We start from the raw sequence: 22,921 nt of genomic DNA, 5'->3' as shown, positions 1-22,921 counted from the left end.
TTTATACCCATTAGTCCATTACCCACGCAATTTGCCCTAAAACGATCTGTTTTCCAGCAGAATATATAAGATTCAATTCTAGCTCGAGTCAATTTGTGGGGTGTGAGGAGAAGAGAGGAGAGGAGAGGAGAGGAGAGGAGAGATGGGATAATAATGTACTCCGTGCACCATTAATTAACGACGAGCGACGTCTTCTTCGTAGAATCGGTAGTAGATTATTCAACTAGGGAAGTAGGTAGGTAGGTACTCGTAATGTGATATGTGATTTTCAACGAATTTTCGAGGTTTACGAGGAAGTAACTGAAAATGGTTGAAAAACGTTTATCTCACAATTTGCATAATACTTGTACATATATAGGTACATACGAGTATACTCGTATTTTTTGTAATTCGGGGGAGAGAATCGCTGGTTTGTTCGCCGAGCATCGGAGCATCGAGCCATTAGCGCGAGCGGGAGATACTGTAGCAGCAGATTTTCTCCTTAGAAACGAAAAATTTACCTATTAAAATACCTAGCTTAAACTGGACGCGATTTTAGACAACATTTGTCGATCAATTCGCAAATTGACATTTTTTACCCAAAGAACAACAGCTAACATCGAATCAGCGATCAGATCTGCAGCATTTCGTACATCAGAATGCTACTCGACCAGATCACTAATCAGACCGGGTCAGATTCAGATCAACGATTTGATGGAATTAAATCTGACTTACGAGCAAATCAAATAAAATAAGATCCGACTGGATCTAACCACACACCACACACCGCACACCACACCTGAAATAGACTTGATCTTTAGCTGTTTAGAAAGTTTTCAAATTTCAAAATAAATAAGCATCTCGAGAAGTACGGATTTCTGACTCAGCCTGCCGAACGTCTAGGGGGCTCCCAAATTTTTCAAGGTAGTTTTCGACGTCCTTTCGAAGTAAACTTGCTGGCCAATTGTCGTCAGTCAGCGAAGAGGCATGTTACACGAATCCAGGAACTGGAAACTTTAGAAAGGTTATACTCGTAAAAGCAATGGAAATGGGTGCATCTGGGCAGTGTTGATTGGTTATACTCGTACTCGTACTCGTATTCGTATGTACATAATATGTAAATGCGAATGCAGTTGTAGTGGCTCGTTAGCGCGGCCGTCGCCGCCGTATGACGAGTTGACGACTAAGAGTATTCGCCATTCGACCACATACCCGTACCCGTACCCGTACGGCGTACACTTCTTACTTACGTTTACACTGCATACGCGGAACGTATATACGACTTATACGAGTATGTATGTACATTGTTGTCCTTGACACGCGCGCTACTCGCGCCGCCTTCTCATCGTACACACTACACACTGCACACTACATAGTACATACATACTCGTTGTACTCTTACTCGTACTATGTAGCATACACATACACAATGTACATTCTGCACATAATTATTATTATACGAGTATTATGATATAATGCGAAATGCGCGAATACGATGCAGAGCAGAGCAGAGCAGAGCGCAGCTCAACGTTTACGATGCCTCATGCCTCTGCCTCTGCCACTGCCACTGCCTAGTGTCCGGTGCCCGCTGCCCGGTGCCCGTTGCATATTGCATTCGAGGGTACACTATGTGTATGTATGGTACCTCTCTCTACCTATTATGCTCGCGCGCATCATCCGCTTTCCGCCTTCTTATCGCACACCACCGTGTACTGCTGTACTCGTATCGTATCGTATACGAGTATGAGTCGAGTCGTAGTTGATTTCAGTACTTTTTTTTATTATTATTATTTTTTTTAATGTTTTAAATACCGACGCAAATGCGCAATTGCGCACGTAAACGTACTTAGTATTTACGGAGCGGAGCGGAGCAAGCAGCGGCGCCACCGCCACCGCCACCGCCACCGCCACCGCCACCGCCACACCGTTCACCTCTCTCACCACTCGACCACATGCAGCACTGCAACAGCCAACAGCTCAGCGGTAAAACAGTAACTCGCTAATCTAAGTACGAAGTAAGTACATACACTGACACACAGTAGCCCCCATGGCCTACGCCCCACGCCCCACGCCCCACGCCCCACGCTCCACGCTCCACGTCCCACACCAAGTACCCTCAATACTGCGCAATCAAAAAACAACAACAACAACACACAAAAAAAGACGCGAAAAAACGACGACGACGACGACGACGAAGCTTATTTAAAGTTCATAAACCCAAAGCTGCAGCTACGGTCGTGGTCGCGGTCGGTCGTAGCAGTTTCAAGTTCACCACACTCGATGCACGTTCGCCGTCGCCGCCGTCTCCACCGCCGCCATTTCCAACGCCGTCGCCGTCGCCGTTAACGCGACGCAATACGAGTACTGTACCAGTAAAAAGTAAAAACCAACGACGTAATCGCATCTCGCCGTGTAAAATACGCGCAATACAACTACATCGTACATTTATGTACGCTTGGGCTACGGGGAAAAAAAAGCGTGTTTGCGTGCAATTTGACACGTGCGACGTGCTTGTGTTTCTGCTTCCCAGGATGGTGATGATGGCGGTGGTGGTGGTGGTGGTGACGACGGCGGCGCAGGCAATATTTGCACGCGTAAAACGCACCACCCGCCCGCCATAGCTAGCGTCAGTCATCACCCTGTCTTTGGATAGGTGGAAGCGCGTCCTGCGTGTACTGCAGGAATTTTAAAAACCACAAGATTAAGGTACAGGACAATCGCGAAAGTCTTGGGAAAAAAACAAACAAACGAGACAACTTGGTCGCAACGAGTTGGTCTTCTTCATTCTACGAGTATGTCGATCACCTCCTATCGTTTCCAACAACCTAAAGCTAAACCGAGCGTGCAAATTAATTTTCAACAATTTGTCGACCATTCTCGTTGTAGAGTTGCGATTGCGAAGAAATGCCATGTAAGAAAAACCGCCACACTCGTACCTACACAATACACATCGAATCGCCGACCGCACCTTTCGGAAAGCCGAGTTGTGCGGCCAGCATCCTGCAGCAGGATCGAGGTTCTCAAATCATCGAAAGTCGACAATTATCCTTATCCTCCTAGTCGACAAACAGCTTCCCCGCCCCCGCCAAATCCCGTCAAAAATAGTGCCAACTTCGCCTCTTCTCTTCTCCTACTCCTTCTCCTTCTCCTCGATGTTTGAAATGTTGAAAAATTATTACTTAATCCGCGTGTTTTTAGCACGGTTTGTCCCAATACTTGGCCGTTTTCTTCGCATCAAAAATTAATCCGTCGTTCTCGTTCCGTAATTAAAACCAACAACTCGAAGAAAAACGACGAATCGTTTACGCAACCCTTTAATCGTTTTCCTCGATAATCAATTGTTTGCCATTTTCTATTCTACCTATAACTTTCACCGTATCATCTCAAACGATAATTGATTTTGGAGAAATTGTACGAGTATGTACGAGTACTAATACGACGAGTAACAGCTCAAAAAAACAAGCGATGAATAAGAATAGGTAAATCTGATCTTACGAGTTTTTTGAAAAATGTACGTTGCTGTACTTTTTATTTTATCCGCATTTCCGCAATCGTACCCTCGCCTACGTCTCGCGTCTTCATGCACTGAGAGAGAGTGGGTTCCAATTGATCGTTATTTTCCTGCAAACTTTCGTTAGTTTTTTCGCCCATTTTAGATCATTTTAAAGTTTTTCAACAATTTTGACGTACAAGTACTTATTACGCTATTTTTAACGCACGAGTATTCTAAGTATGTACGAGTATACACAAGTTCCGTCGTTTCACGCAATTTTCGCTGAATTTTGACAAATTTTTCAGAACGTTGGAATGTTTTTGATGAATACGACTACGAGTATCATCTGTTTGGTGTTTAACGTTCAGTTTCTTTGCGAATTTCGGCAAGCTGGCGCGTGGCGGGTGAAAACGATTTCATCTACCGATCAAGTCTGGTTATACTCGTACTCGTACTCGTACTCGTACGTACGAATATCTATCCAATCAGATCTTCCATATTTGATCTGGTCAGGTTTGAACAGCCCTAAATCCGATTGAAACTTTCATCCGACTAAGTCTGCTCGCATTCAGACTCAGAGTGTACGATTCGATTATGGTACGTATAGCTTTAGCTATACGGATACTGATAGTATATCGTTTGGACGACGACGCGACGTGACGAACGTTTCTGCGCAGAAATTGAGTGGAAATGAAAAATGTAGGTACAAAAAAAATCACTGCAGCGCCGTGCTTTCCGAGTGTGAAAAAAATGAAAAATACTCGTAAGTATTTCGCCGAATTTCACGACAAGTCGCAGAGGCATTTATGGCAATGAAAAATGGATGCGATGACGAGATAACTACTCGTACTCGTACTCGTAATAAGGGTGAAAATCGAAAATCTATGTATCCGAATATGTCATCGCTGTACGAAGTGCTAAGTTTATGCAATTTGCTACTGACGGATGCGATGCGATGCGATGCGGTGCGGTGCGGTGCAGTTTTCGGTTCAACGGTTTACGATTCGCACAAGTGCATCGTAAAGCGGAATAAAACGCAGTCGTGTGATAAGAGCTGAGGGTGGCATGGCGTGGCGGGTGGATACGTATTTTGAAAGTCGCAGTTATAGGCAGAGGCACCGCTACAGTACGGGAACGAGAACGGGAACGGGATGCGGCTGTTTGGGCTCGGGCAACGAAAATTTAATCTATAACACGACTGTCGCAGTCGCAGTCGCAGACGCAGACGACGACAAAAATTTACGACGACGCGACGAGGCACGCAGCCACAAAAAGGCCCCGCCCCACCCCCGCCTGCACAGCATCGCTGGTGAAATTTAACCGACGACCAATCAACGAACGCGAACGCCAACACCAACACCAACTCACTCGGCGAATGGTAAAATTTGCGAGGTTCAGAGGTTGCGTTCATGCGTCGCGAGGTCGGTTTGGGTTTGTTCGGCGCTCGGCGCTCGGCGCTAAGCGTTAAAGCGCTCTCAACTCAGCGCCAAATGCCGACTCGCGACTGATGAGTTCGTGTAGGGTTTTACTACTACCTACTACGTATTTGTACATTGTAAAATACAGAACAACAACCACCGAACGACCAACAACGAACAACGATTTATACCAATTCGCCGAATACCGAATACCGAAAACGAAAAGAATAGCGAAAGTAACGAAGGCGGTAACAACTACGAGTAACAACAACAAGACGGCAGCGGCGGCAGCGGCAGCGGCGGCGGCGGCGTCGTCATCGTCGTCGCCGACCTTGACCGTGAACGATCGCAACTTTACCAAGTTGTCCGTCACCGTCACCGTCGCGTCGCGTCGTCAGTTTCTATTCTGCTCTCGCCCAATCCTACTATACCTTACCTTACCTTACCTTACCTTACCTAACCTAACCAAACCGTGAAAAGTTGCCACTAGCTCAATTTTCTCCTTTTCAGCTGTTTTGCTGCTGCAAAATTTCAACACACGCATTCGCAAAAATACTCCACGGCCCACATTCACACTCTTACTGCCCATTTGCCCAACAGGGCGAATTTCAATTTTTCTAAAATACGAAATCCCACTTTAAGGATCTACCGTTTAATTGTCAATGTGATACGAGTACGAGTAGATGGTCGCCTGTCGCCTCTTTCTGCTATTTACAATGGCACACTTTTACAACCTATAAGTACGTATAGCTGAATTTCACAATCAAGTTCGTAAAATTTGAAGCTCGGTTACTTTCGTCTATTCGGTGGTATAAGAGCTCGCTAATTTTTGTAAACGTTTGAAAATTTCATACCACCTACAGAATCGAGACGACTCGACTGCCTTTCGAGGTACGCGGGTCGCGGGTCGCAGATCGCAGGTATACGTAGATACGACGAGTACGTCTCGTACCTACCTACGTATTTGTAATTTATCGATTTTTCGTCATTTTTTCATTTTTTAATTATGCAGGCGTTCGAATCAACAAAAAATCTGAACAGAAAAAAAGTTGCACGAATAAGTACGGGTATAACGAGCCACCACTCCATCGGCTTAAAATTATTACTCTCATTTATGGAACGTATCGAGCATTTCAAAACGCCAAACTCGTCTAAATTGCAGGAAAAATTAGTCTAAAAATTTCAAGTTGCGCATCGAAACTGCAAACTACTGAAACTGCCAATCGCTGAAGAGAATTACCAAGTCGCGAGTCGAGTTATCGGATTCGAAAATCGTCCGAATTGACGGGCACCCCCGATTGTACGAGTACTGGTAAGTGCCTAAGTGGTACCGTAATAAATACTCGTACCTACTCGTCTCGTAAGTCGTAGCTAGTGCCCTAGCGGTATCGGTAAACCGTTTGCGAGAGCCGAGAGACGACAACAACAACAACAACCACCACCACCCAACACCTCCGCAGGCCTCCTGTGCGGCGAGCGCCATCCAAGTTGCGTACGGTAGTCGCAAATTTGCAACTTGAAAATTTTCCGAATCGGCAACCGGCAACCGGTTAGCGGTTATGCGGAATGTTTCTATATCCGTTCGTTTTCATTATACTCGTACGTAAAACAAATAAGTTTGGGTTCCATTCAGTTCGCAGTTGCAAAATCCAATTCAAGTTCAAGCACAAGATATACGTAGGTACTCTTAGCTGTAGTCTAGGTGTAGGGTGTAGGTAGTAGGTACGAGTACGTTGCTACGTTGACGTTAACGTTAGCGTTCGCCCTGCGGACGAGAAAATTAGCATTTTCAAGCATCACACGGTATCGGTATCGGTATCGGTATCGTACCAAAAGTCAAATTCTACGCGGATGGAAAGTCGTCCGTTGCAAAGTGCACTGTGTCTTTTCCGGACGGAGTTGTTTGTCGCCACTCGCCACTCGCAACTCGCAACTCGCAACCGTCTGTCTGATACTGACACTGAAACTGGTGGTGGTGGCTCAGCTGAAAATCCCAGTCGATATAGGTAATCGATACGAGTAAATGGTGGCGTGAAATGAAAATTTGTTTTGACGACGACGCGACGACGTCTGCTGCTCGCCTCACGTCTCACGCCTCACGCCTCGCATTACCTCACACTCCATCTACGAGTACGAGTGAGAGTCGATTTAGCCGCAACAAAAGTATTCGCAGATTTTGAAAACGGCCACCAACCGCCGCGCTGCAAGAAAATTTCAAATTGCGAAGCATCGTACGAATATTATAGGTCTACCGTACACACTACACAGTACAGACATCGAGTAGCGAGTACTCGTACGTCTATGTCAGGGTTTGGGGTGGCGGAGAGTCGCGTAATTTTCGCATACACGCCACGTACGCGTACGTAGACGTACATTCACCCGTTCGCTGGTGGCGGTGGCTGTGGGCACGTCGCAATAACGCCACACTGCCAACTGCCAACTGCGAATGCGAATGCGAATGCGAATAATACGTTATGTAGCCGTATGATGATGGGCGATGGGTGATGGGTTAAGGGTGATGACGGCGTATACGTATACGTAAACGTATACCTAGACCTACGTAATCGTACCACCACCGACGACCGACGACCACCCCTTCGGATTAGGCAGCGCAACGGGCTCACGGCTGAGGGTTGAGGGTTGAGGGTTGAGGGCTAAGGACTGAGGACTGAGCGACGTTGACGTTGCCACGAGCAGCAGCCACCAGCCCGTTGCGTCTCATTGCGTTGCCGTTGCGTTGCGTTGCGTCGCGTCGCGTTCGTCGCCTCGGCGGTTGTTGTTTAGTTTTTCGACATTGGGTGATTCGGGCGTCGGGCGTCGGGCCACCCGCCACCGCCATCTCCGCCCGGCCACTCGTACCCAACAGCAACTTTGCAAGCTCGCACCACGCGGATGCAGTAAAACCATTACTACAATTTAACGAGGCTTTTTACCTTTTCGTTTTACTCGTACGTACGTACGTACAACTCAGAAACGCACTTGTCGACGGCATCGCATCCCATAGCATCGTCGCAGCGCGACGCAAAAATAAAAATTGAGCCTCGCTCGAGTCGAGTCGAGGGCGTTCAAATTGCGCTGTCGTAAAATGAGTATAGCAGCGATTCTACTAGTACCTACCTATTACAACTAATCCGCATCGATCAATAATAAATTTTTCGCTTCTGCACTGATGCGAGGCATAGGTGTTGGCAAAAATTCACATCTTGGCTGTCTCATTTTACTTTTTGCCTACACCCGTACACCCGTACACGTACACGTACACACAGTAAAAATACTCGTAGTAAGAAAACGGTCATTTAATCGCTAATTTCGCTCATTCTTAGGCGGTTGAAGGATTAATTTTACAAGATCGTCCAAAAATTGCGTAAAAATTGATGTAATATTGTCGATTGATTAATTACGCGGTCAGCGATCGAAAAAAAACCCCATTACAGTGTTTCATTACCACGATAACTATCAGTCGATCGCATTAAAAAGCACAATTTTGACGAAAATTGTGGTACGACTGCGTATGTACGTACGTACTTACTCGTAGTACTTAGTAGATTAGAAAAACCAATTTTCGGCGTTGTTCGTACCTTCTTATTAGGAGGCGTTATGACGGCTGATGGAAATTTGAAATCAGCGTCCAGTTCGATCGCATTAATTTTTAAACCGAGCTCCAGCTCGCCTCTCTTCCCAATTTTTTCGCAAATGGATAAAAACGGACAAAAAATGACGATTGAAAAAACTTTCCGAGTTTTATTCATATCCGACCAAATTTTTCGTACGGGACTACGGGTTACTGTGGCCCGTTTGGCGTTTTACCATTTCGTAATACGGCGAAAGAATAACGATTTGCTCGACAAATTAAGTTCGCAAAAAAAAAAAAGAAAAAAAAAAGAGTGTAAAATAGGAAATTTCACAGAATTAGGGCTCCGTAAAACCTACGATCAGTAACGTTGATTTTATAAAATTACCCGGACCAACTTGGCAAAGAAAATGTTCAATTTGCCGACATTTGTTGGTTTGTCTCGGTGAAATAATTACTGAAATGCGCGGTAGAGCAGCCGCATCGCCGCGACGCGACGGTAATTCTCTTTGCATGAAAAAGTTAGGTACCTAATTCCTCGATTTTTTGCAACGGATGTGCAGGAATTTCAGCCTGCAGAAACAGAATTACAGAATTTCGCTGGACAGTGGACACACAGCACACAGCGTCATACGGTACGTGCAATGCCTAACGCAGCACGCGTTGCAGTTTTCCAATTCACTCGCGCGATACGGAATAGGTATGTACCATGTACTGTACATTGTACGTACAAAGAAAATAACGGCACTGGTGAGTGGTGAGTGGTGACCACTGCAGCCAGCGACTAAGGCTGCAAGTCGCGTAACCGTACCATAAAATCAAAATAAACGATCGTCGGCGTGGCGTGGCGTGGCGCGCGGGCGCGGGGCCGCTCCAAACATCCGAATGCCAAGGTCAACTTTAAGCTTCACCACGCCACGCCGTACCATACGGCAATACGGCAATACGGCATCGCATACGTATTCGCCATTCGGTATTACGAACGTTACCCGTTACCCGTTACCGCATTGGCTCTTTTCAACAATCGAAAAAATTGCCAATTTGACTCGCTCGCCGTAACAAAAAAAAAGAACAAAAAACAAAAACTACCTGCGTATTTAGACGTAGAAATGGAAAAATTGCAAATCTAGCGACCTATGTTGCGCAGCAACTCGACGCGACGCGACGCGACCTCTTCACTTTACGCATTTCGAGTTGCAGACGTTTTTTGCAGCTTTTCATCAAATTTTGGCAACTTTCACACACTTGTAATGTTCTACGTATCATTTCATTACATTCATTACCATTCTACAATAATACAAGTGAAAAAAATCTCTCGTTTCTACATATGTACGCGTAACAGAGAACAGCTGCCGTAATGCTAGAGCTAGATATGCACATACGAGTATACTCGTAATAATAATTATGTAGATGTACATAGACATACTCGTACGTACGAGTATAGTAAGTCGACCTCTTAACTTAGTGCATCGTGTTCGAGACGCAGACGCTTTCAGCAGTCTTTTTGGCCCGAGTACGAGTACGAGTCAGTCTTACTCGTTATCGTTTTTGTTTTTGTTTGTGGGTTTTCGAATAAAACAAGAAGCAAAGAAAAGAGGTCGAGTGAAATTCGAAAATGAGCATTTCGAACATCTTTCGCAATATTACGAATACGTAGTACGTATAGATACGCAACAACTCGACCTCCTTTCGCGTTCCAGACGTTTTTGTAACGTTTTAACAAATTTTTGGTCATTTTTTTGAAAGTACTCGTACATATTCTCAATTTTTACATTTTTCATAGCCAACTCGTGAAATTCAATAGCTATAATAGCTATAGGCTGGATGAAATTACAAAATAGCCGTTTCAAATGACCCCCGCTATGTTACAAAGTAACTCGACCTCTTTTCGCGTTCCACACGGTTTTTGTGCTTTTTTTAAACCAAATTTCAGAAATTTTTAGTCATTTTTCTAGTTTTTAAAATAGTTTTTACATTTTTCGCATCCGTTTTGCGAACCCGTATCGCTAGGCTGGGTGAAATTGCAAAATAGGTAGCCATTTCAAAAATACTTAATAACAGTCAAAATGTTACAAAGTAACTCGACCTCTTTTCGTGTTCCACACGGTTTTTACGTCTTTTTACCGAAATTTTCTGTAATTTTTCTAGTTTTTTGAACAATTTTTACACGTTTTACAGCGCAGCCAATTCGCGAATTCCTATCGCTAGGTTGGATCAACTTGGAAAATAGGAGTTTCAAAATGGCCGCCGCTATACGTTACAACGTTACAACGTTACTCGTACAAAGTAACTCGACCTCTCTACGCGTCGCGTCGCGTCGCGTACATTTCACGCCGTGGCCGTGCCATGTTCGAGAAATTTCTGCCGCAGCTTTTTACCAACGTTTCGCCGTAATTCTGGCTTCGAAGCGGAACAATTTTTACAGCAATTTTACGAATTTTAAATTTCTTCTGGCCAAGACTTTGTTGCACTTTCGGCCTGACTCGGCGAATTTTTCAACAATACGTGCAAATGAGAGGAAGAGGAAGAGGAATTTCTCAACATTGGTCGAGAACAAATTGTCGATTGCAATAATGCACGTTGCGGCCTGACGTTGAAAACAATTCCGCCTCCCTTCTGAGAATTAGACGTAGGTACTAGGTACTAGGTAGTACCCTCTTCGAAAATTGGGAAATTGGACGGCACGGGGCATGGCGCGCGGGGTCTAATACGAATAGGAGTTGGGGTAATTGTTACGGTTACGGGTACGGCGGCGATAGAAATTCGAAGAAACTTACTTAGCCGTCATAGGAGGATATTCGTTGTGAGCCATGTACAGAGAGGAAGAGGACTGCGGCATATTGGCAGCGGCGGCAGCCGCCACGGCTGCCGTTCTGCAATCGATGTAGCCGTAAGGGTTGCGAAGATGGTGGTTGTAATCGTGCGGCGACGTCTGAACCGGATACATGAGCGGCAGCGGCGAAGACGAAGATGACGCCGACGGCGAAGAAGGCGAAGGCGAAGGCGGCGGCGGCGGTAGCGGTAGCGCCTGCAGCGAGGGTGTCATTCTGCTGTAAGCGGCCGCATTTTCGGCGGTAGCGGCCATCGATGGGTAGCTGCCGGCGCCACCGCCGCCGTAGCTGGTGTACATGGACGAGCTGGATCTCGCGGCGCTGCCGACGACGGTATTGCCGTGGTGGCTGCTCGAATTGAAAGCGATGCCGGTGGATGGCGGCGGCGCTGCCGCCGTATGCATCCACCCCATTTCGTAAGCGCAATCCGTGAAATACGCCACGATGAACGGCGATGCTTCAACTCCAATCACACTGCGACTGCGACTGCGATTACGCTAGTGAACTCCAACTCGAATCGTTTGCAGATCGGATGGTTAAGGTTAAAGTGCTCGGATGGCTGTTGTCGCTTTCTCGCACGCGACACGATGGCGCGCATTTGCTCGTACCAGATACAGTGGCGGTGGCGGTCGCAGTGGCTACCGCGGCATTCACGCCGCGCATTACGACGCCTCGACGCGACGTGCAGTTTTTCCTTCTTTTCTTCTCTTCTCTTTTTCTCTATCGCAAAAGCCGATATATTGGCGTACTTTTGTGGCCTCCTACGCTCCTACACGGATCGAGTACTGACTGGATGGATGCGCAGCTGGCAAGATTTTGCCACCTTCCTGGACGATGGTGTAGAGTATGATCTGCAGTTGCAGTTGTTGTCGTTGTCGTTGTCGTAGTAAATACGCGTAATTTTCAGCGACGAGCCTAGCTTTTCATTACGAAAGGTTGCCGTTGTCGCAGGCCAGCTGATAACGTTCGCTGCTATTATCATCGGTTCGCGCTATACGCACAACACATACACGTACACAGAACGCAGCACGCAGCACCCAGCACGCACCAAATATACGCGATCACCAATAGATACCCCAGTGTAATGTACTTAATTAGGTATTCGACGCCGCGAATTGGAAAAAGTGAAAAAAGGCAAAAGAGCTACGTCGGTAGAGGTACTAAGGTACTTAGGTTGCTATTACAGCTATAGCTACAGCGTTTCACCTATACGAACACTGATAACACAATTTTATGATGTAGGTACTGTAATCTGTTAGCACGTACGAGTATGTAGCAGGTTTATGTGGACGATTATGTTGGATGTATAGCGAAAAAAAAACACGCGCGCACACACACACACATATACGTGAAACACAGACACGCGCGAATCAATCTTTGACGCAAACAAAAATACTCGCACTAGTATACTGTACTGGTAATATTACAGAGCACACCTGACGGCGGTTGACGGTAGACGGTAGACGGTAGCGGGTACTCGAAATGGAAATATTTTCGAAGAAAATGATGAAAAATTATGCAGCCAAACTCGGACCACGTATCTACTACTCGTATGTATGTACACTACCACTACAACAACAACAACAACAACGACGACGACGAACGATATTCGCGATAATTACCAAACGAAGGGTAAACGACGTGCGGTCGTCGACGACGGTGGCTGCGGCGGCGGCGGCGGCGGCGGCGGCGGCGGCGGCGGCGGAGACAGCGGCCACAACAGAAACGGAAACTCGAAAAAAATTTTCAGCAGCCGAAGAACGAAAACGAAGAATGTTGGGAAATCAGAGAGATAAGTCGTAGTGATGAGGCACGAAAGAAAATCAGTTGGAGCAATTTTTTCAACATTTGAAACCAAAACGAAAAACGAAAAACGAAAACGTATACGTAATACCTACGTACGTCGTAGGTACTTTATTTACACAGGCTATGTAGGTATAAGGAATTGGAGTCGAGATATCGAAGAACGATACGCGATACGCGATACGCGATAGACGATAGACGACGCGAGCGTGTAGTACGTACCTAAAGCAGCAGCGTATGGCGTAAATGTAAAAAATTTGCGAACTGAGAGATATTGGCAATGAGACGCGCAACACTTTGATACGTAACAGCTCGGCTGCGTGTCGCGAAAGTCGCCGTCGTCGCCGTCAGTTGGGCGGCCGCAGTCGCAGTCGCAGTCGCAGTCGGAGTCGCGGCCGCCGAATGCCGCCGCCGCCCGCCGCCGAAGAAAATCGGAGGCGGATGGGCGGCGCGCGGAGCGGGAGCGCTAATAAACGTGGCTCGGCTCGCAGCCCGGCTCAGTTTTCCCCTCCGGACGTTTCGCCGCGAAACAAGCACCCTCAACCAATATCAACTATTACCACCAAGGTCAGGGTCTAGGACACTCGCCATGTTTCTTCATATTTTACACGCTCGACGCCACCACCGCGCCGCTCCACTCCACTTCACTCCACTTCGCTCATCGCGAAATGTGCCCGCGATCCGCGATCCGCGGCCTACAGCCTCGACGACGACGACGACGACGACACGACCACCTCATGTGCACCGTGCACCACACCACAGCTAGGCCGCATGCATGTGATTCTGCCTGCCGCCGGTCGCCGGTCACCGGTCCGATACGTGCGGAATACGGTTACGGTACGCTTACGGCCCCTCAGATCGTGTAAAAATAACCTAGGCAGCTTCCAAGGCCAACTCGGCCAACGTGCGTTGCATCGCATGTCGTTCATTACAACGCAACCCTGCATTGCACCCACAGCTGCCAACCCTAGTGCATTCTCACTCTCAGTCACAGTCACAGTCACAGCCTCACAGGCATGAAAAGATGAAAACCGTTTGCAACAGCCACCATACGAGTAAGTGACCCACTTTTTTTCGCTCAGCTGAAACGGTAACCAGAATCACCATTTGAAAATTTAGACAAGAAAAATCCCGAAACAACCTGCACCAAATTACTCGTACAACGATTTTGAAAAATATTTACAGCCATTTACGAGTAGTAGGTGCCGATTGAGTGTTTGAGGAAAAGAACAACGATTTCAATAAGAAGAACCATTCAAACTCTTTCCAGGAATCGGTTCTTTTTGGTTCTCTTACGATCGAAGCTTCTTATTTTTTATTATCAAAGTGAAATAAGAATTCAAGTTTTTTAAGGCGGAACGAGCAAAGTAAAAATAAATACCTACACTTCAGAACCGCTTGGAAACCAGAACCAGAATCTGCAACTGCAACCCTTTATTTTCAAAGGCCCTGAAAACCACAACCAATTCAAATTCAAACTGTTTTCATCCTAGCTGAGTTAAATCTCTATCACTAAATCTAGTGTTTTTTTGACCACTCGGACAGCTGAGAAAAAGTTGGTGATTTTTTTATAGCGCTTTTACTGCTATTTTTCGAGTAAAAAGTTTCCACGCGTATCCGCTGTTTTTAATTAGGTACATTTTTACGAATTCGTTGGCCAAATTCATCAAATTTCACCCGCAAATCCGTCAATTTACCAATAAAATTTTTGTTTTTTCGGGAGATTTCGTTCTCGCTTAGCTCGGGCTAAATTTTTCCATTTTCACCTCCCTCTCACCCCAAACAAATAAACAATTTGTGCTTGGAAAATATATTATAATCGTTACACGTTTATACTTTTAAAAATGCTATTTTTCAGGTTCTACTTAGCGAAGGAAAATTTAGTCAACCTTTTAAGTATAGGGTAAATACATATTTTAAACAACTCTCGATCAAAGAGAAATGTTGAAATAATCAGAAAATCCAATTTCCTTTTTTCAAAACTGACGTTGTTTAGTTTTGAAATCGTAACTCTTCGAAAGCTTTTGACCTAATTTTGCTCCCGAGTCATTCGAGAATCAAAGATACAAATATAGGTACATACTACCATTCGAATTTTCAAAATTTTCAGGAACTAAAAAATTTCAGAATTTAGAAATAAGCAGGTAGTACAAGTACCCGATGAAATTCATTGAAAGGGCGTATGGTAACTATCGTGTTCTCGAAAAATAGTCTTTTGGTTACTTAGGTATGTATCTAGATAATACATACTTATATCGAAATTAGTGGTCTTCAAAAATCTCGGAGAATCAAAACATGGTCAGAAGAAACGAGAAAGGACAACATTTTGAAGTAATGATTTTTCTGAACGAATGTGAATTTCTATGACACCCCCCCCCCACATCTCTTATTTTTGCGGGTCCAGAGGAAATAACTGATTGAACTGAAAAAGTATGTACGAGTATATGTAGGTACTACTTTTTTGTGCTTTTTTCACGTTGAAATTTAGAATTTTTTTTTGAAGGAATGAGTCGATAACCCTGATTACACCATTGAGGCCCCAACTCTACCACCATCCGCATCCACCATGATCCGCCACTCTGTCTACTGTCTACTCAGTGCATCGGTCCACTCATCCTCCTCACCAGATTTCATATACAAAAATATACAAACTTAGCAACAGACAGTTTCGGCAGCCAGAGTCTGGAGTGCAGGGTGCATACTGCGTAATGCCATGGTTTAGACACTCGACACTCGTGTGTTACACTTACATCCTCCGACTAAATCACCGCCGAATAAGCTAATCCGCCGTCTTATCCTCATTCCTCCATCGTCTATCTCCCTTAGCGTTAGCGCTATACGTTACGGTTTACGGTACGCTTCGTTACGTTGTGTTGCATTCGTAATATGCCAATACCACGCAAGCATGTGTACGTGCGAGACGTACATCGTACATACAAATACATTACACCGCGCCGTAATAATACGAGTACAGTACATCTACGTACCATATACACGTACAATGTATATCTGCCTGCACATACTAAATAAATAAATAGCGTAACGTAGCACCTTTGTACGTCAACATCAACATGCAAATAATATGCAAGTCGCGCTTCCGCGAATCCGCACCACGCAGTACTTGTTATATGTAGTTGTTGCACCTATCACAGCTACGAGTAGTATAAAATAATACCTATGTATATATGTGTATATGTAGTACCTACATTACATTACACATTACATATACTCGTATTGAAAGTTTCCCATCGAATAACTTGAACTGGTGTACTCGCACCACAGCCTACGAGAACGTATAGTAAGAAACACCACTAATACCTACTGCCAAACATTTTTTCGTATAGGCATATTACGAGTATCTATGTACAGGTTGTTAGTTTGTACTTAAGTACTGCAGGTCTGTATCTATCTACTACGAGTATAACAAGGGAACCTTTTCAACTCGCATTCTACGTACGATTTGAAGGAAATCGAGATAATTAAGAAAAAAATGTCCGAAAACCTCCGTAATCCCAAAATTTTAAGGTCCTTAAGTTCGGATTTTTGTAATCGTTAGATAGTCTGTAGTATACGTGTCGTCTACACGCATTTTTGGCTTCTTCAGACCGATTTGTTCCCGATGAAATTTGAAAACTCGCTAGTCGCTGGAGACTTCAAAAAAGTCGAATCGCGATTAATTGTTTCCGAAATTCCGAACCGAGTGGTCGACGGTCGCGTACAATGTACTCGTACACACGTCAAATGTTATCTCGTCGAAACATTTTCGAAAATTTCCACCATTTACCTCAAATTGATCAAAAATTCATTTTTGAACTCGCTTTCCTTGAATTTCGCCGAAGCCATCTTAGCCATCTACAAATAAAACGGTCGAGAGCCGAGAGGGTGTCCAATAAACAGTTAACATCCGCTACAATTATAAGTCCTAAAGTTTATTTTTGTTCCTTTCGGAGCGATTTGAAATTTCTGAAGGAAATTAAAAGCTCGCCGGAGACTCCGGAATAACCTAAAATTGGATTTATTCGCACTCGCCTTGGTTTTCACGTTGCTCGAAAACGTTTGTGTTTCATCGAAAAGTTTAAATCGCTCTCGAAACAAATTTTTCGAATTTTTTTAAATTTTCGAAAATTCGACAAAATTTTGCCACCACCATCACGGCCCGCGGCGTACGAGTATATGGCAAACTGTCGGTATTGCATGTTGAATATGTGGCCTATGTGAAACTGAACAGGCGTTACTTGAAATACTCGTTCGCTTACGTAATATTGGACACTTTTTAGAGTACCAATACCTATGTAGTACCTACCTACCTACTGGCGGTTCACAGTTCTTTACGAGATAAGTATTGCGAAAATCGGTTCAAAAAAGGAGTGTTTTTCACGAGAAAATCACAAAAACATTAAAAGGTAAGCATTTCTGTACATGCTGTTGAAAAATCAATTAAAATAGGTGCTAGGCGTAAAAAAAAGAAAGAAAAAAGGGAAAATAATCCGAGAGGTTGACAAAAAAAAAAAAAAAAAATTTTCTACACATTTCACTACTTTTTAAAACTCGCCCTCTTTGCCGCACAGCATCTTGTTTAAGACGTTTTTGCAGCTTTGTACCTACCAAAGTTTCGGCCAGTTTTATAGTTTCATACATTTTCAAAAAATATAATTTCACGAATACCTAATATTACAAGTAGAAAATAAAAATAAAGAAAAAAGCTCGGATGAAATTTCGTAATCTCTATTTCGAACACCTACCACAGTTTTTTTTTCCAAAGCCGACGTAATTTTTATAATTATTTCTACACGCATTTCGTGCTTTTTCATCGGTAAGTTGAAAAAAAAAGTTGGATGAAATTTGAGGGTAGTTATTGACGGGTTAGCACTTAGCTGTGAGAATTTTCGAGTATTTTTTACGGTATAATTTTTTCAAATTTGAAAATTTTAATCTTAAATTTTGTAAATAAAAAAAAAACTGAAAAGAAGTAACTCATAAATCGCCCTTTCCGGGATACATTACGGTGGAGAAATGTGTAATCGCTTCTTAATAAGTAAGTAGTACACGTTAACATCGATGAAGGTGAATCGGACCTCGTAATATACAGTACAAAATATAAACATGGTGCGAAATATAGAGCTAAATGGTAAAAGACGTGGTTACCTTGGTACGTTTGCAGTTGTTGTCGCATTACTAGCGCTTTCTTCCGCTTCATTATGTTCTTCTTCGTCTGCTTTATTTGTAGAATTTCGAATTTCACCGGTACCACTCATTGTAACACAGTTTGTCAATAACTTAGCGAATCAATAATCTAGAAATGAGAAAAAAGTAGACGTCAGTTTCATTTTACACAAATTCACCGCTAGTTGAAGCGTATTCATAATTCAATAAAGTAAGTATACATAAATGTAAGTAGGTATTTGCGATAGACGTATGAGATCGCTTCGCAGGGAACATGGTAAAATACGAGTACGTCCGATGCGACGCTGACTCGGCGTCTTTCAAGAATCAAGTCAAGATGAATCATTCCAACTCGAATAGTAGATAAATGTACGGTACGTAGTTTCATTTTACATCAACTGCGCTGACGTGACGCTTTTCGAGACAATATATTCGCACGGTATACCATCATTTTATGCGAGCTGATTCAAAATCTTCCATCAGCAGAACAGTAGGTACAAAAGGGAAAAACCACACCTCTGCGTGAACTTGGTTTGAAACAACGATTCGTTTCGTGAAAATATTTCAAAATTCATCGAAAACATGCTTGATAAAAGTGCAAGATACGCCAGTAACAAAAATTCCGATGGTGGTTATGGTTACATTTCATGACAGCGAAGATGTAGAAAAATTCGACAATTTTTCACACTAGAGCTACGAGTATTACCTACGGTTTTGACGAGCAAAGAAGTGTAAGGTGATTGAGAATCATTCAGTTACCATAAAGGATACAGAACGACATACATAAGTATGTATTATTACTCGTACGTATCAATAACGTGGGCAGTTCAACACCTACATACATTGACGATGGACGATGAGTCGGAAACGATTTTGCAGAAATACGAGTAACACTGAAGAACAGAGTCATCGAACTAATGCACTCGGAAAGCGCTCTTCGATGAATTTTCGTTTTCGTCATCCGGTTGACTGTTGAGCGTTACGCGTTAGTACTCGTATGTAGTTCGGTTCTGCAGTCTTCCGTCCCATGGAAGCAATTAAAACAACATCCGAGGGTAGATTAAACCGGAAATAAGACCACATATTCCAGCGAAATTGAACGATCAACTTTGACGAAAGCGATATTTTTCTCTCCAACAGTCCAACAGCTACGAATGATTTGTCTGCCATGCCAGCATCTTCGGGCGAGTTTATACTAAACACATGAACTTGACCATAAGATTAGTTGAAACTCTGTTCTGGCTTTGTTTCCGGCGTAAGTTTACGGTCAAGTTCAGTATAGCCGACCCTTTCTAGAAAATCTAGAAGAGTAACACAATCTACGTTATATCGGGTCGACAGCGAAAGACATCCGATACGTATTCTCATTTCTCGACGATCCGATAAACATCGGCGATGAATGCGATGATAAAACATTGGAAAAATGCGTACCAAGTTCATTAACATTAGTCGGTAACGTCGTGTCATTAATCAGAGAAACACCCTTTCGTACGACTATATGACCCATTACCGAACAGATAGGGATAGGCAATAATAGCGATACGCTCCAGGCACACGAGTGTTGTACAACGCAGATGACCGCGTACAGATTATAGATTTGTTTCATTTTCTTGAAAATCTGAGCTAAACATTAACAAAATAAACATCGATTAACGTATCACTGCGGACTTACCAACGAATTACCTCAGTCTTAGATGTAGTCAGTCTTATAGTGCAGCCTTTTCGTTATAGGTACTATCAACGTACCGATTTTAATTTCTTCACTAACACATTATCATGAAGATGAACGGTCGCTCGCATCGATCACAAAAATAATTACCATAACACTATCGAATAACACTCGATCGAAACACAATGTAAAATTCAACAACAATATCATTCAACATAGAGTTTATTCACCCTGGTAGCCATGTTTATCATTTTAACATATACATATGTTTACTTTACAGCGCTGTAGTGCCAGTGCGGTACGCAGCGGTAGCGGTAGGCGAGGTGAAGAAAAAAAACACAGAAAAAAACTTGAACAAAAACACTCAAACACTCCTTTGTCACGCCGTCACGCCGACATCAGACATGACATCGACATCACACGCCTCACACGGTGGCTCACCTCCCGCTCTCACGCTCACACGGTGTCTGCCAGTCTGCCAGTCTAGTGTCTGTCTGTCTATGAACGGAAGAATGTAGGTCACGTATGCAACGCTGTCGCTGTCTGGAAACGCAACTATGTATTCTCTATCGTCTATCACATCACAATGCTAGACGCCAGGCGCCAGACAAAATAAGGGAAGCGCCGCCGTTATCAATGAGACTTTTTTTGTAGTAGTATTTTTTTTGTTCGTACTTCATTCAAATAAAAAAGTTGTTTTTTTTCAGATATTCAGTCACATCTTTCTAATGATTTTTACCGCCGGAGCAATCAAATCCAGCGATTATTTCTTGTTGAAAACGAAAACGTAGGTACCTAATTATTGTTTTATTCTGAAGATTGAATCTTCACGTTATTAAGGTGGGAAGTGGCCCGTGTTTTGCTACATTCCTTTCAAAGAGAGTATTATTTATTGTTGTTTGCAAAATACGTATCAATAATTTTCCCAGCGTAGATGTGTATTAATTTTTCTCATTGAAATTTGACGCGCATTTTCACAATCTAGGGTGAAATATTCAAACGGAATCCGATCAGAGATCGTTGATTTACCCGATATGAGTTCTTCGCCGGAGGCTGGGGCTGAGGCTTCGTCTTCGTCTTCGTCGTATTCCGAAACAACGACCCAGCTGACAGAAGAACAAAAACTTCGTGCCGAAGAAAATCGCCAAAAAGCGTTGCAGCGCAAACGTAAACATACGGATAATGTTGTACAAAAAGAAGAGCGGTAAATAAAAATAACGAATGATCTTATTACGATAATACGTTTGGACCGCAGTCGATTATAAATTTATTGTTCCGTAGATCGCTGTTTGCGGTATCTTCGAGTGATAATTCGAAGAAACCATTGGCACCGCCTAAATTAATCGATACCGGAGGAGGATTTTTGCTGGATGAGACTCAACTCGTAGAAAACAAAAAAGCGGAGGTATAAAATAACAATTTGGATTGTTTTTTAATTCGTTCGAGAAATATTCAAATTATGCGTTAGTAATCGTCTTTTTGATCAATTTCAGATCGTTATCGCGGAGAAACCGCCACCCATTTTACCTCCTGATCAGCCTAGTTGTCTGGAATGCCAAAAAGATTTTGGGGGCTCGTTTTTACTTGAAAAATTCGATTACAACGTATGCGATGAGTGTAGGTAAGCGCGAGCAATATGTATAATTACGTATATCGAATATTATGCACACTGCGCAGTGGTACCTAATACCTATGTAGGTACTGGTATGTTGCTTTCATTCAGTCGAGTTGTAAATAACTGTAGCTCGTATTTTTTTGTTTTGCATTTGCATTACAGAGATGCCAAGGAAAAACACGCGCTAATCACAAAAACGGATGCGAAAAAAAGCTATCTTCTTACCGACGTTGATCTCGAACAACGAGGAAAACCGTTGAAATTTATGTTGGGTAAAAATCCGCACAATTCTAGATGGAACGACATGAAATTATATTTACTGCCGCAAGTAAGCGCCCGTTATTTCGGCGTAATTTTCTATCGAATTTAGTCGACACGCTCGTATATGTCATATGTGTACCGCTGCATTTGAACGAATAATGTTTGGCAGGTGGAAGAAAGAGCGTTGGAAATATGGGGATCGGAAGAAAAACTAATCGAAGAACTAGAAAACAGAGAAGAGAAACGAAGTAAGACGAAGCAGAAAAAATACGAAAAGAAAATGAAAGGTACGTCGTCTCGATATCGAAAAACGAGAATGATTTTTCTTCATTTATTGTACCGACTGCGATGTAACGAAGAGTACACGCATACGCATACGCATACGCACTACGCGGTACAGTATTACGAGTATCAATTGTATGTATCTACTTTTTCGTAACTCGATTATCTTTGTGTACAGTTCTAAAAATGTCAGTTCGTAGCAGTCTTTATACTCGATCTCTAACTGAAAATCATACGCATCAGTTTGGCGAAGAAACGTACGACGCTGAAGAAGATACTTACAGTCACTCTTGTTTGAGCTGCCCGTTCACAGAAACTTACGAAAAAATGTAAATACGAGTACCGAGTACCGAGTACCGAGTACCTGCACGTTTCCTCGCGTGTTCCGCAATTTTAAGTTCCAAACTACGATGCGATAGTGCGAGATAGGTATTTATCGCGCGAAATGACGATTATGGTATTTTTACTGGTTTTTCTGCGATACTCTCTATTCCTTATGTTGAAATGTTCGTTGTCGAGCGATATGGTATCTTACATGATTTCTTTACGATGAGTATCAACATGGATACATCACTTACCTATAGCTGCTAAGATCTGCAAATTTCATTTCAAGTTTCTACTTTTGTTTATTTTATAGTTCTGTTTTATTCAGCGAGTCACTTCAGTACAAAAAACAAATTTTAATAAAAAAAATTTCAATTCGTCGTGTATTTAATTAATACGAGTGCGTAACATGCGCAAGCTGTAGTCTGATGTCTGATACATTTCGGCGGTGTGGTCGTCGTCGTCGTCGTCGTCGTCGTCGTCGTCGTTACTCGTAAGATACGAGTACGAGT

General features: G+C 43.4%; 2 protein-coding genes across 4 annotated transcripts in view; one reads left to right on the top strand and one right to left on the bottom strand.

Annotated features, from left to right (window-relative positions):
* LOC135843577 (aryl hydrocarbon receptor nuclear translocator-like) overlaps window positions 1-20,188 on the bottom strand; it is a 36,445-nt gene extending 16,257 nt beyond the window's left edge. The window contains exons 1-2 of one of the 3 annotated variants that reach the window (XM_065361519.1): window positions 19,931-20,188; window positions 18,241-18,388 (exon numbers count right to left, since the gene is read on the bottom strand). In XM_065361519.1, the coding sequence (XP_065217591.1) occupies window positions 18,241-18,350 (110 nt within the window). In that variant the 5' untranslated portion in view covers window positions 18,351-18,388; window positions 19,931-20,188. Of the gene's footprint in view, window positions 1-11,238; window positions 13,414-18,240; window positions 18,389-19,930 lie in introns of those variants that run through there. The other 2 variants (XM_065361528.1, XM_065361512.1) reach the window with 2 other exon arrangements.
* A 326-nt stretch (window positions 20,189-20,514) lies between these two features.
* Window positions 20,515-22,787, top strand: Xpac (DNA repair protein complementing XP-A cells homolog Xpac). Its single transcript, XM_065361605.1, has 7 exons — window positions 20,515-20,714; window positions 20,913-21,131; window positions 21,209-21,332; window positions 21,421-21,548; window positions 21,705-21,870; window positions 21,973-22,090; window positions 22,264-22,787. The coding sequence occupies exons 1-7, from the start codon at window positions 20,656-20,658 to the stop codon at window positions 22,416-22,418; spliced, it is 969 nt and encodes a 322-aa protein (XP_065217677.1). The 5' UTR covers window positions 20,515-20,655; the 3' UTR covers window positions 22,419-22,787.
* Window positions 22,788-22,921: the final 134 nt, after the last annotated feature.

This window comes from Planococcus citri, chromosome 1 (assembly GCF_950023065.1).
Source record: "Planococcus citri chromosome 1, ihPlaCitr1.1, whole genome shotgun sequence".
Taxonomy (NCBI): domain Eukaryota; kingdom Metazoa; phylum Arthropoda; class Insecta; order Hemiptera; family Pseudococcidae; genus Planococcus; species Planococcus citri.
Note: the sequence above shows the minus strand (reverse complement) of the source record. Positions and strands in the feature narration are given on the sequence as shown.

Bases quoted from the DNA above. Each gene is read 5' to 3' on its own strand.
- Xpac (XM_065361605.1), top strand. From the start codon at position 20,656: ATGATTTTTACCGCCGGAGCAATCAAATCCAGCGATTATTTCTTGTTG. The intron at 21,871-21,972 runs GTAAGCGCCCGT...AATGTTTGGCAG, and splicing joins AATTATATTTACTGCCGCAA to GTGGAAGAAAGAGCGTTGGA. The intron at 22,091-22,263 runs GTACGTCGTCTC...CTTTGTGTACAG, and splicing joins ATACGAAAAGAAAATGAAAG to TTCTAAAAATGTCAGTTCGT.